This window comes from Myodes glareolus, chromosome 9 (genome assembly GCF_982192425.1).
Source record: "Myodes glareolus chromosome 9, mMyoGla1.1, whole genome shotgun sequence".
NCBI lineage: Eukaryota > Metazoa > Chordata > Mammalia > Rodentia > Cricetidae > Myodes > Myodes glareolus.
Window position 1 is genome coordinate 78672882 of NC_142034.1, and position 12641 is coordinate 78685522.

At 41.8% G+C, this 12641-nt stretch overlaps 1 protein-coding gene across 3 annotated transcripts in view; it reads right to left on the bottom strand.

Moving 5' to 3' along the window:
* Positions 1-559: 559 nt before the first annotated feature.
* The window catches only part of Clint1 (clathrin interactor 1), a 55820-nt gene continuing 43738 nt past the window's right edge, over positions 560-12641 (bottom strand). For 2 of the 3 annotated variants that reach the window (XM_085694871.2, XM_048435953.3), the window contains exons 9-12: positions 8023-8097; positions 4774-5060; positions 3301-3505; positions 560-2272 (exon numbers count right to left, since the gene is read on the bottom strand). In XM_085694871.2, coding sequence (XP_085550997.2) covers positions 1926-2272; positions 3301-3505; positions 4774-5060; positions 8023-8097 — 914 coding nt within the window. In that variant the 3' untranslated portion in view covers positions 560-1925. The remainder of the gene's footprint in view (positions 2273-3300; positions 3506-4773; positions 5061-8022; positions 8098-12641) is intronic. The other variant, XM_085694872.2, reaches the window with a different exon arrangement.

Consider the following 12641-nt stretch of genomic DNA (forward strand, 5'->3'; position numbering starts at 1 on the left):
ACCCCACAACAGCAAAAACACACTCAGGTATAAAATATTTACTTCCTTTAAAAACTATATATATTTGAGAAAGTGAAGACATGCTTCTCAATTAAAAATAAACTAAGATTACAGGGTTCAAGCGTAAATGAAGACAGCCTAGCCCACTGCCAGCAGAGGTGGCTGGACCGCTTTGAAGTAACAACATTTGAAAGCTCCCATTCTTTGAAACTAATTTAAACACACAGAATTGTTGAAAGATTAAAAACCGCAGTCAGCTAATTACACCCTCTCTCATCTCTTATTCAGCAAATGAATCACTTTTCCTGCCCACTTAGCTGAGGTACATGGATTTCTGCCTAATTAGAAATGTTGTAGATGGGACATTAGCGGGAGCGGAGCAGGCCAGGGTGTCTCTGCTGCTTCATGTTTAATTCCTGACAGTAGAGCCTGATAGCAAAGAATAGAGAAGTCATTAAAGAATTTTAAATTATTTATAAAAATTACTTTGCCCAAATTATAATTATTTTTCCCCAAATGGCCTCGCATCTAGTGGAGTGAGGGAAGAGGCGGTTCCATGTTGATTTTAATGAACATTTTAATGTTATATATAACAGAACATCATGAATACAATGGAAACAAAGTTCTATCAATTGAATAAAAAAATTTTCAACATAAGTGGGGAGGTAATAGTTCGATACTTATAGTATTTATTTTAAAAATATTCCCAGCTTGAGGCTGAAACATTTAATTTTGCATTCCAAACTCTAGCATCATGATTTCCACGTGAGCTTAATGCAGAATCACAGCAGGAAAACAAAAAATTAATTAATCTCCTTTATTTGTCATTAAATCAATAAAATCTCTGACTGCTACAGGTCTCCTTTAATAATATATATCGAACTTCTATTGGAACCATATTGCTAATGCCGTATTATAGACACTCAAAACCCAAACAAAACAAATACTGTATAAAATCTAAACGTGAACATGGCTGAGTCCTAACATTTATATTTAACTTAAGGTTTTAATGCATTTTTACCTTTCAATTTTTTGAAAAGACACCAAAAAAGATAAAAATAAATATTTTTCTCTTCTGACTGTTTCTGACTTGAATGACGGCTACAGGGAGGAGCACGGAAGGCAGCCTTGCCACGTCAGCCACTGCGACGTGCAGCCAACAACTGCTGCAGACAAACAACACAAGAGGTCTTCCTTCTCCAGCTTTTAAAGGAAACCACAGTGCAGTCCTGGAAAAAAAAACAAAGTTTTCCCAGTTCTGTACGGGGCAGTTCTAGAAGGAGACATGGAGAAGCTCACAGCTACTGCCAGCTGCGGACACAGGGTTCAACCCCGTAAGAACTCAGACGGCCGGCAGCAGTGTTGCCGGGGCCTCGGCAAAGGTGCACACATCAAGCCACCTTTGATTTAGCCATAATCACATATGTATGCCTTTTTTTTGGACAAAAATATATATTTTTATAAAAAACTGATCATCCAACTTTAATGATTTCATCTATGGACTCGAGAGTGGTAGTAAAGGAACAGACCCAATTATGACAAGGCGATTGAGGGACAGAAAAATCAAGTTCCTCAGGAAAAGCAAAGTATAAAGTTAGAGAGAAGCACATTTCCTCAGCCCTGTGCCAGTCCTCCCACGGACTAGCCTGTGACATGCGCTCTCCGACTCGGAAAGGCCTTTGCGGTCTCCTCACCATGAGTTGGGAATCTTCACTGGGGAAATCAATCCTGACTGCCTCGTCTGAAGTGGGTTTGTGTTGCTTCTGAAACACCAGACACTTCACTTTATGCCTCAGACTTTTTGGTTCTTTATGTGGGCTATTTAATTAACTGATAAAAGAAAAGGGAACTGCTTAGCATTTTCCATCCCAGCATCACCTACTCGCAGCTACACATTCTTCTTCCACTTGCTTCTTTATAATCTTTTATTTGCTAAAGTTGGCAAAGTTTGCAAAGGCATCTTGCTTGGGCTGCACAGTTCCAGAAGGCATGGCCATGTTGGGCACGCCCATCCCCACCGGGCCTGTCAAGCCCATCCCCGTGGCTGACAGCCCCATGTTCATGTTCATGCCCACCATGCTCTGGCTCATCACTGGGGCATTCCCCAGAGGGGCCATCCCCATGGTGCCCGTCATCACACCGGGCATGTTCATAGGCATGGGTCCCCCCATCAGGGGGTTAGTTTGTGGCCGGACAGGAAGCATGTTTGACGGAGAACTGAGGCTCACAGCTCCAAAGCTTTGCGTCACCACACTCAGAGGCTGCTGCAGATCTACAGGAGAGAGGAGAGAGGTGACTGCAACAGAAGGGAATTCTTGAGATTCACAGAGCAGAAAAATAGGACACATTTTCCCGACTGTCAATACTTCTAAATCCAAGAAGAGAAGTCGATTAATTTGTCCTGGTTACATTCAACAAATATTCAGCAGATGTTGCTTTGGTCTCCTAGAGACAAAAACATGACCCCAAAACATTCCTACAAAATTCACTGCTGAATCCTTCCTAACAAACTGTCAAAAGCAGTGTCTACCAAAAGCCTTAAAAAAGTTTTATTTGTTGACTCAAAATACTGTATGAAGGAAAAAGCAGATGTACAGAATGCATACAAATTTTTTATGGTTACAAAAGAGTTGGAAACAATTTAAATGACCAACAGGGAGCTGTGCAATGGTATGAGGGGAAAATCTAAAGATCATTTTTCTCTGAAAATGCTCAACAGACAATAAACCATCATATTAATGTTGTTAAATGCAAATACCAAGAAAGAAAACAGTACAGATATCCACATTATCACTCAGCACACTGAGTCTTTCGAGGACAACATCCATGAGACAGGGGCCCTGAGCTGGGGAGTTCAGACGGCTTTGTTTCTTCATCAATATTTACAAAAACAGCTGTACAGTAATTCTGAAAAAACAAACAAAACCCAACTTCCTACTTTGGATCACTGTGGAGCAAAAGCTGTACCACTGAGCTCTGTCTCGGTGCTTGGGTTTCTAACACAGTCTCCCATGTAGTTCAGGCAGTCCTAGTAACTCAAAAGCCTCTTATGTGCTGGGATTAATGGCATGCACTGCTCTCAGAAGTATTTTTATTTTAGAACTCATAAATTTTCTCATACCAGAAGCACAACACAGAGTTGGTGTGCTAGTAGGAGGGGTACCAAGTGAGCACTAACTAAGCAGAAAATCTTAGGTGAATATGGTTATCTTCACATATACCCCATGTGTCCCCAGTGTACGTCATCTATATTTTAATACAGAAGATCTGAAACACAGATGGGCATTTGAGGTAACTTACTCTGTTGTTGAATCATTGTGTTAAGCGATGGCTGCTGGGGCTTGGAAGGCTGCATACCAGGTAGTAAGTTGTCTAGGCTGATGTTGACGCTGGGGTCAGACCAAGTAGAGGGCAGGGTTTTGCTGGCCGACTTCTGGACCATATCTGCATTCTGATTATAGAGAGGGTTAGGCTTCTGCAGCACTGCACTAACATTCTGCAGAGGCTGGAAAAGAAAAGTATGATCTAGGAATCAAGACAACACCTTCATCACATACTAGCAAATCACTTCAGTGCCCTGAGAAACTTCCTAAACAGAGTCCTCCGAAGACTCTGGGTCCCGTACAGCAATGCCCAGTTCTCTAGAAGGTACTATCTCTGAAAAATGCCCAGGGCAATTACCAACTACAGGCCGTGATCCCCAGGAAAACAGACTGAGTAGACTCCAAAGGGCAGCATCTGAATAGCAGCAAAGAACCACCTGCCAGGTTAGCACAACTGAAGGTGGACAGGTGGAAATGTAGCCTTACTAACAATGCAGGCCGGTCTGCTCATGTTATAAAGCCCAAGCCATCAAGCAGCAAGTCCACTGCACAGGGCCTGACTGCCTCGAGTGAGCGCCTCCAGTGGCACTCATACATGCATGGACTGACAAAGGAAAAACTCAGGAGAAAGAAGCAGAGGTGCACGGTGGCTACTAAAGATAACTTTATAAAGGGACAGGAACAAGGAAAGGAACGGGAGAAAAGAACTACCAAGGCAAAGAGTCAAAGGAGGATAACAGAGGCTGAAAGAAAGCCACTAGACCCTCACACAATCACCTTTCTGCTTCTTTCTTCCCCTCCTTCATCCCAATACCCCAAAGATGAGCATCTATACATTAAAACAAGTGATTAGTATCAGAAACATATCAGTAACTCAGTCAAAACTAGCAAGTTCCAAGTACAACTCAGACACTCTTTCACCTCTGTCCATTCAAATTCTACTGTTAAGCAATTTGTATTTAACTCCTAAAATGTGAGTTTAAAAACTCCCACTAGTTTTCCTTTAAGAAAATGAAGGTTGACAACAGGCCCAGAACAGGAGGAACGTTCATCACTGAGACAATGGTTTTCTACATGAGCAATGATGTACAGAGATACTTGGATAAGACAGAACCAGAACTTATTGACTATTTTCCATGGGTATGTATCTGCTCCCCAAAACAATTTTGTGACCGAACAGATTTCAGCATGTCTCCTTGTGCCAGCTACCACGCTTGGTATTTTAGGGACTTATGTAGGTAAGACGGCCTTGCCCTGTAGAATACACTTGACTCTACCAAAAGACACAGTGGGTGATTAGCACAACCCCCACCTCTGTTGTGCAGTCACGTGTCACCTAATGGTGTTTAGATCTACAGTAGACTATGGGAGGGAGGGTTCCTTGCTGTCTTACACTAACCATCATCTCAGCAGCTGTAATAACAATCCCCACGGGAAGCAGACAACTCACCTGGGATCTTGACATAGGCAGACCGAGCCCCACCGTGTTAGTGCTCAGCAGAGAGAAATTCATACTCTGGGAAGACGTCATGGTTGCCTGGGATGAGCCCATAAAATCAAACAGGTCTGAGGAGTTAGAGGCAGCAGGAGGTGGGCCTAAAGCTGGCTGTGAGCCACTGATGAGTTCTACTGCAGGCTGTGGGGCGCTGCCAAAGAGCTCACTACCGGAAGCAACAGGGCCTGATGGGGCTTGGTTGAAGGCACTCCAGTCACCAAAGTCTCCATTCCCACTTGTTGCTGTTACCAAGACAGAAAGAAGGCAGAGTAAGAAGCACTCTGAAGTGCACAGAGAAATGCAAGCTCTACGAACCGCAGCTAACTGAAGCTGATAGGAGTCCATGCAGGTTAGCATCTGTGGGTCGCATCTCCATCTGGACAGTATCCTTCCTCATGAATATTACAAGACTGTTAACATGGTGGCAAAGAAAAGAGCTAGAACTCTCAAAGTAAAACCTACCTCTTGGCAGGTCTGTTCATGATACATGAAAAGCACCATGAAATGACTCCAACCAAGTCTGCATCAGTTATACACATGGGACTCAAAAAGGGAGGAAATTCTATACTGATTAACTTCCTGCTAGGAGTGAGGACAACTCCACACAGAGTTCAATTTTTGCTCATCATTTAGAAGGTTCAAAGAGAAATCCAGTTGTAAATTATAGCTGTGTAATTGCTGAAACCCCAAGTTCATGATTTAAGATTTATTAAGAACAAACAGAAATCATGAGAGATAAAAAGCTAATAAAACAAAGTGTGGGTATTTAATACATTTCTGTTAGAAATTCTCCCTCTCCTTTTGTTTCCATGGACTCCACAAATGCTACCACCTAGACTGCCACTCCAGCATGCTGACTGCTTAGTGTATGTCAATGAACAGCAAGGGGAACTCATGTGTGAATTTAATGCATCTGAAGGGGCATATATTGAAGGCTTCGTCTGCAGTTTGTGCCACTAAGAGGCAACTGGATGATGACTGTGAAATTTATCAATGAGCCATTTTAGTGATGAGCTTATGCAGACTAGGCCATCAGGAGGTGGTCTGGCTGGAGGAAGGGTGTGCCTTTGAAGGGTACATTTTGTCACAGCCCTGTTCTGGCAGCCTCTCTGCTTCCACTCTGAGGACACCAGCCTTTCTACCACAGGCCCACAAGCAAGAACCAGCTGACCCCGGAGTCTCTGAAGCTGGGAGCCAAAGGAGACTTCTTCCAAGGCAGACGTCTCACACGTCCTCTCACAGTGATGGAAAGCTAATGCTTCAAGCTAGCTTTAGAAAGTAACCACTAAGACCTCATACGTCCCAGAGGCAAACTATTAAAAAGCAACTAATCAGCGAGCTCCTCTAGACCTGACTTTTAAATCTACACTGTAAAGATGAAATAAGGGCACATGCGGCATCATCTGAGGATTGATATTATTACTTTGGTTTAACTTGGACAATTCAAATGAGTGTCCTGCACAGAAATGCTGTATCTGGCTTCTGCATAACTGTCTGTAATACACGGATTACCCAAGCAAGTCATAGTTAAACATTAGTCTGACTAGGTTACACATGGTTCCAAGTAAATACACCTGTCCTCTAGGGAGGGACATATGCACGAATAGGAGTCAGTGGCAGCTGAAAAAGCAGAAAGTAAAGAAACGCCATTTATGGACCATCATCTGGAATTGTAAGTGCACAGCTCCATGGTCTCTACAGTCTGGGAATACGTGTCTAGCCTGAAAGGTAACCACCACAGCAGCACTGTCTTATGAAGAGACCAGTCACATGATGCCTTGAAGCTTGCATTCCTCTATTACTGTAGTAATATGCAGCATCCTCAGGAGAGAAACTCCACGCTCTGCTGACAGTTTCAGGTAAGAACGGGGCTGCTATTCTTTATTCAGGGTTTTACTATAACTGGCTGTTAATCTTTACAAGACACTATATTAGTCATTTTTACATTTCGTTCTTGATTATTACATATTTTAAAACCATTTAAATAAGGCTGCTGAATGAACATAAACTTTATCCTAATTTTCCATTTGTAGGATCTGTTAAGTAGAATATGAGTGGAAATGGGCAAAGCATGCTGCCATCTAAAAACTCAGCATCAGGATGATTAATCATGCAAGGACAAGATTTCAAACGGTGCAGACGCTGTTCAGAAATGATTAATCACTGTTGTGGGTTCAGCCCCTGTGTGGTGGTGATCAGACTGTATTAATCACACATATATGGATGGAGATGTATGAGAAGGCTGAACTAACATATTCAAGTTATTTGCATACTAGACAACTTCATATATACAAAAAAAAGGTCAAGGATTACCCAGGGAACCTGTACAAGTAGGCCATGTTTACCTTCTACTTTGATGTGCCTACAGCACATCAGCCTTGGGAAGGTGTGCCACACTTCCAGAAGGAAGCAGTTAATCAATCATAGTTTGGGGGTAAACACTTGTAATTTATAGAAGGAGGTTGTCAAAATAATGCAAACCATCTTCAAAGTTGTGCACTTTTTTTCCTGACCACTCCCTGAACTTACATTAGGTATCCCTCAATATAAAGTACAATCCAGGTTATTATAACAGCAACAGAGTCTATGGGATCTGGAGAGTAACACTGACTCAGTTACATACATTTCTCCCCTGGCTCTCATGCCTCTGATTCTTATAGCTACTGTTAAGTGCTCTCTCACACTGTGGTGAGCCACCCAGATTCTATGGGTGGGAAAAAAATGCCACAATGCCTTCACAACCTGAGGAAAAAGACCAAAGGACTTCAGTCTGCACTCTCCAGATCTCTAGAGATATAACTATCTATATAAGGAACCATGGTAGGTGGTGTTTATCCTTAGCTTGAGAAAGCTGCCCATTTTCATTTCTGGAAAACCAGGCCAACTAAGGGAAACACTAATTATTGTGCTTTTGCTCTAAAATGAGACCCATGTACTTACACTCATCCCTGGAGGACTAAAGAGTGTGTTATAGATATAGGTGGGGTTTGATAGTTTAGTTTGAGTCATATACAACTAAGGTAACTGATCTAGCACACCTAAGACACTGACCCAATTTATCTTGTGGATAAATTGATTGGGAATTAAGAATTATAAATACCATAGGGATTAAAAATGCTGATTAATAGCTCTGTGTGTATGCATGTCAACTTTTCTGGTAACTTTCTACAACCTCTGGTTGTGGCCAGTCAAATCATCTCATACCTTGGGAAGGGAAATTGCCTGATGCAGCAGCTGAGCTGAAGTCAGCAAATCCTCCAAATAAATCAGTGGATCCTCCTAGAAGGCAAAAATGGGGACAATGTTTTGAACAATTACAAACAATATCAGGAATCCTTTTCAGGCAACACACAAAAATATACTACAGGAGAGGTCCAAGGTTCTTGGACTCCTTGACTTTTTGACATTTCTTCCCCCAATTTGTTAAAACTTTATCCCTCCCTCCCCCACCACACACACTGAAATTAACCAGACCCAAAGCCCTACATCTCAGTGGACTTCTGTACAGTTAGAACAGTCATTCTGAAGTTGTGGACCTTCAGATGGAATTTTACATTTTTACTATCAGATGTATTTTTATGCATTTAACCACCACCACCAAGTGAAAATTCCATGTTAGACTAAAACCAGAAAAACAATAGACTGCATATCCTCTTTCAAAAATGATACAGAGCAAACCATGAAACAAAGAACCAGACACACACCGGGGAGGGTGTCGGCATCAGATCTCCTTGGAATTGGAGTTGCAGGAGGTCGTGATGTGGATGCTGGGAACTGAACTTGGGTCCCCTGCAAGGGCAGTGCATGTTCTAAATCACTGAGTCATCTCCCCTGCTCCCAATTTCAATGTCGTTGTTGGCTTTTGTTAGGTTGCTGCTTTTTTCCCCCACGTCACGATTTTTCTGTGTAGCCCTGGGTTAACCTAGAACTCACTTTGTAAACCAGGTTGGCCTTGAACTCACAGAGATCTGCTTGCCTTTGCCTCCCTAGTGTTGGGATTAAAGGCACGTACCACAACCACCTGGCTTACATTTTTGTGCTTTAAAACAAAAACTTGGGGGAAAACTTGATGGTTTGCAAAAAAAAAAAAAAAAATCAATTTGAACAGACAATGGGAGAAAATTCAGCATGATAATGTTGCCTTTTTCCTCTTGCTCACTTCACACAAGATTAAATACCTTTTTATTTTTTTTTAACACATGGGGGAAAAATCAGCTTTTTGCTACTATTTACTTACTCATTATTTTTATTGTGTGTTTGTGTGTCTCATGACACATGCTCTGGCACACAAGCAGAGGTTATAGGTCAGGATCCAGGGACAAATTCAGGTCATCACGCTTGTGTAATCTGAGCCATCCTGCCATCCCTTATTACAACTGCTAAGCTGTTTTTAAAATGGCAAAATCACAGCCACTGGGTCAATCTCCTTCACAATTTGTATACTACTACAAAGGTCAGGGATTTATTTTTAAGATCTAAAACTTTAAGCTGTTGTCTTTATTTTTGTCCTTAAGGTTTTACTTCTTAAGAGTCAGAACCTTAGAAGCCTAGAGCAGCAGCTCAATTATAGTGCTTTTAGTGTTATGTGAACATTACACAGGTTACATCACAGCTGCTTAGCCTGCAGTGCTTAGAAACTAGCCAGGTGGGACTGCAACATCTGGGAGGCACTCAAACACCACCAGGGACAGCTTCCAACATCTGGTGCCATTTCTGAATTGCTTTATCGCTGCGAGACATTCTGCCCATCTGCTACCCTCAGCTGGGTTAATTAAAGTATAACCCCGCCCCTTTTAAGATGGCCAGCACAATAAAGGGAAGAATCAGTTTCTGGTACATGTGTGTTCTCTTTCTTTTGTAGGTCCATTTACTGCAGCCAACCATCAGCAGGTGTAACTACTTCCTCCTTCCCTCCACACCGCACCATTACACACACTACAGATACATCCTTACAGCAGCCAGCTAGTGCCAACCACAGGCTCGGCACTCCTACCAACACAATCGCGCCCATGGCTATTTTAACACTCATCCAAAGGACGGTATGAAAGCACTTACTCCTGTTTTGTCTTGTTTTGTCTCTTTCCTTGCAGGTATATGGGACAAGATAAAACGCTATGAGCACAGAGAACTAAATGTGCACACTACAGACAAGCCCACATTAATAAAGTTAGCAGGGAAATGAATGCTGCAGACACTGGAGCTTAACATTCATGTTTGTTTTCCATGTTCCTTCATGTTCAACATTTTGATCAAAGTATACTGCTAACAGGATGATAACTTCTATTAGCAGTAAGGGATTTCAAAACAGATCATCTTAATTTGCTTCATGCAAGCAGTGGATAAAGCACCAGTAATTTTTATGCTAAGCACAGACCATCAAATGTGAACTAGTCTAAAGTTACAGAGAAAAACCCACGCTGCAGGTAAAAGCGGTGAAGAGCAGATTTTAAGCTTTTCACGAATGTGGTATTTCAGTGTGACAGTTCCTCCCCTTCTTCCATCTACACGAAAACTATACACATCAAATGTCCATGGCAACTCCTACCCACTCTACCCACACACGTGCGGCTTGGTTTCTACATGACCTGAGGAAGGAGCAGCGAGAATGGGCATGTATGCTCTATAGCATGGATCTGCCCTTTTCTGATGCACCACAAAACCACCTTTAACTGAAAGAAGTGTTTCAAGCTTCTCAGAGGAGGGAGAAGCATGGTGATGCCCTAACAGCACAAGTGCCCACGCTCCAGCACCTCCCATGTCATCTCTAAGGAAATACAGGGAAGACTCTAAGAGTGCTACATGAGGAAGGCCGCTGCTTCTCAAAATGCCATTCCTGCAGATTCCCACATGAGAGCTGTCATCATAAATGAATCATATCCTTCTGCCTTTCCAGGGCAGCACGGAGGTTATTTACAACCACCATCTGGGAACATGAATTTTCCAAAGCAATACTGGGAACAAGAAAAAACATGGACAGACAGTGCTTAAACTACAAATGAAAAATTAAATAGTTGAATTCAATGCACTAAAAACTGAAGAGTTTTAATATATATAAAGTTAAGTGACTGATGAAAAAGAGCTTTAAAATAATCATTAAGAATAAATACCTACACTAGAGAGAGAGAAAAAAAGCCTAGACCACCAGTAGGCAAAGTCACAACTGGTCCATAAAATATAACGTGTTTGAACCCAGTACTCAAAACGAAATGTGATTCCTCATAAAACAAAGATTCCGAAAGGTGTAAATGTTCTGTGTTTGGAACAGAAGAATTTAGAAAAACCTCAAGCTAAGAAACCTGAAGTACAGAAAACAGAGATCATTAAGTTAAAAAACTTAGTGGTGTAAATCACAGCAGGTCAGCAGACAAGCTGTCCTCAACTAGCAAGCCTCACAGCTTGGCCACATAAAAAATGCTAACGTCCATCTGACTGAAGACGCACAAACAACACTGGGGAAGCAATGCGCACACCTGGGAGGCCAATGGAGAAGGGTCAGGTGTGCAGCCAGCCTGGGCTGGACGGCAAAGCCTCATCTTAAAAGCATTTTTCAAACAATAGTCACCAAATATTTTGACAGCTACCTTTATATATTTAATTTGGTGCAAATCAGTTGCTTCCCACATTTAAAAACTGAGCACAATCATCATCACCATCAGTGAAAATTTCCCTAACAATAACTTTGAGTAAACCCAGCTTAAAGATAACTTCTACCCAATGCACGCTGATGTGCTTGGATTGCCACAGCGCTTCCAAGTCACATAAAATGTAGTCAGGGTCAAATGGCAATGAGAAATTTGGACTTAACACATGTTGTTTTGCTTTTTTACTTGAAAAAAGGAACTTAGAATATACCAAGACCTATTAACACAGCTGTTCTAGGTACTGGTGACATATTTCTCTCCACTCCCAAGAGAAACACATCTTTGAAACTTCTTAATCAGAGACACAAGGCCTACAAGGTGGACCCATTCTAAAAGAGAAATGAAATGGTTTTAGCATTGTTTTTAGTTGGCTTAGTTTCTAATTTTAATACCTATTTTCTGGCATGGTCTTAGGAAAATGCTCCCTTAGAAATGAGCTGTTATGTAGGAGGCACTGAACCATCACCCTAGGAGCCTGTAATGAAAGATCACACAGGACAGTTATCAAAACAATCTCAAGAGCAAGCCGGCAGCCTAGGTTTTGCATGTGCAGCTTTAAATTTGGTCAGATGGTCCACAGCGATTTTAGCAGACACTCTGTAAACTGCTAGTTATGAAGATGTAATCACACCCACACGAGGAGGAAGCAGGAAGAAGCACAGAGAACCTGAGTGTGGCTGGTGGAGACACTCATCTGATGAGTGGTGCAGATGTTCATCTGCTGCCTCACCGTCTGCAGCTGGATTACTGGCATGGCAGCCCTGTGACAAACACAGGACATCTGGCACATCCTTACACACGCTCATGTGCAAGCGGTAAGATTTAAATCTAACCACCTTCTGTGGCAGAACTTCAATTAAGACCTGTAGTTAAATATACTATCTCAAATGAAATAATTAAAAAGTAATTCTGATGTCAAACCATGTTCAGCTGCTTTTGAGATAATACTGAGATAAATTTTAAGGGCAAGAAACCTTCCAGATTTCATTTAAACCCTTCCCCAGTTACTGTATTAGTATTAACTGCTGTTCATATACAATTAGTCTACCATTTATATTAGAGAAGAAAAACCACACAGAGGTGTTTTTTTTTTCCGCTCAAAGCAATCTTGGGGTCACAGAGGAGGAAAGTCACATTCACACAGCTGATCTTCCTAGTTAGTTAATTCTTCTTTGACTGTTT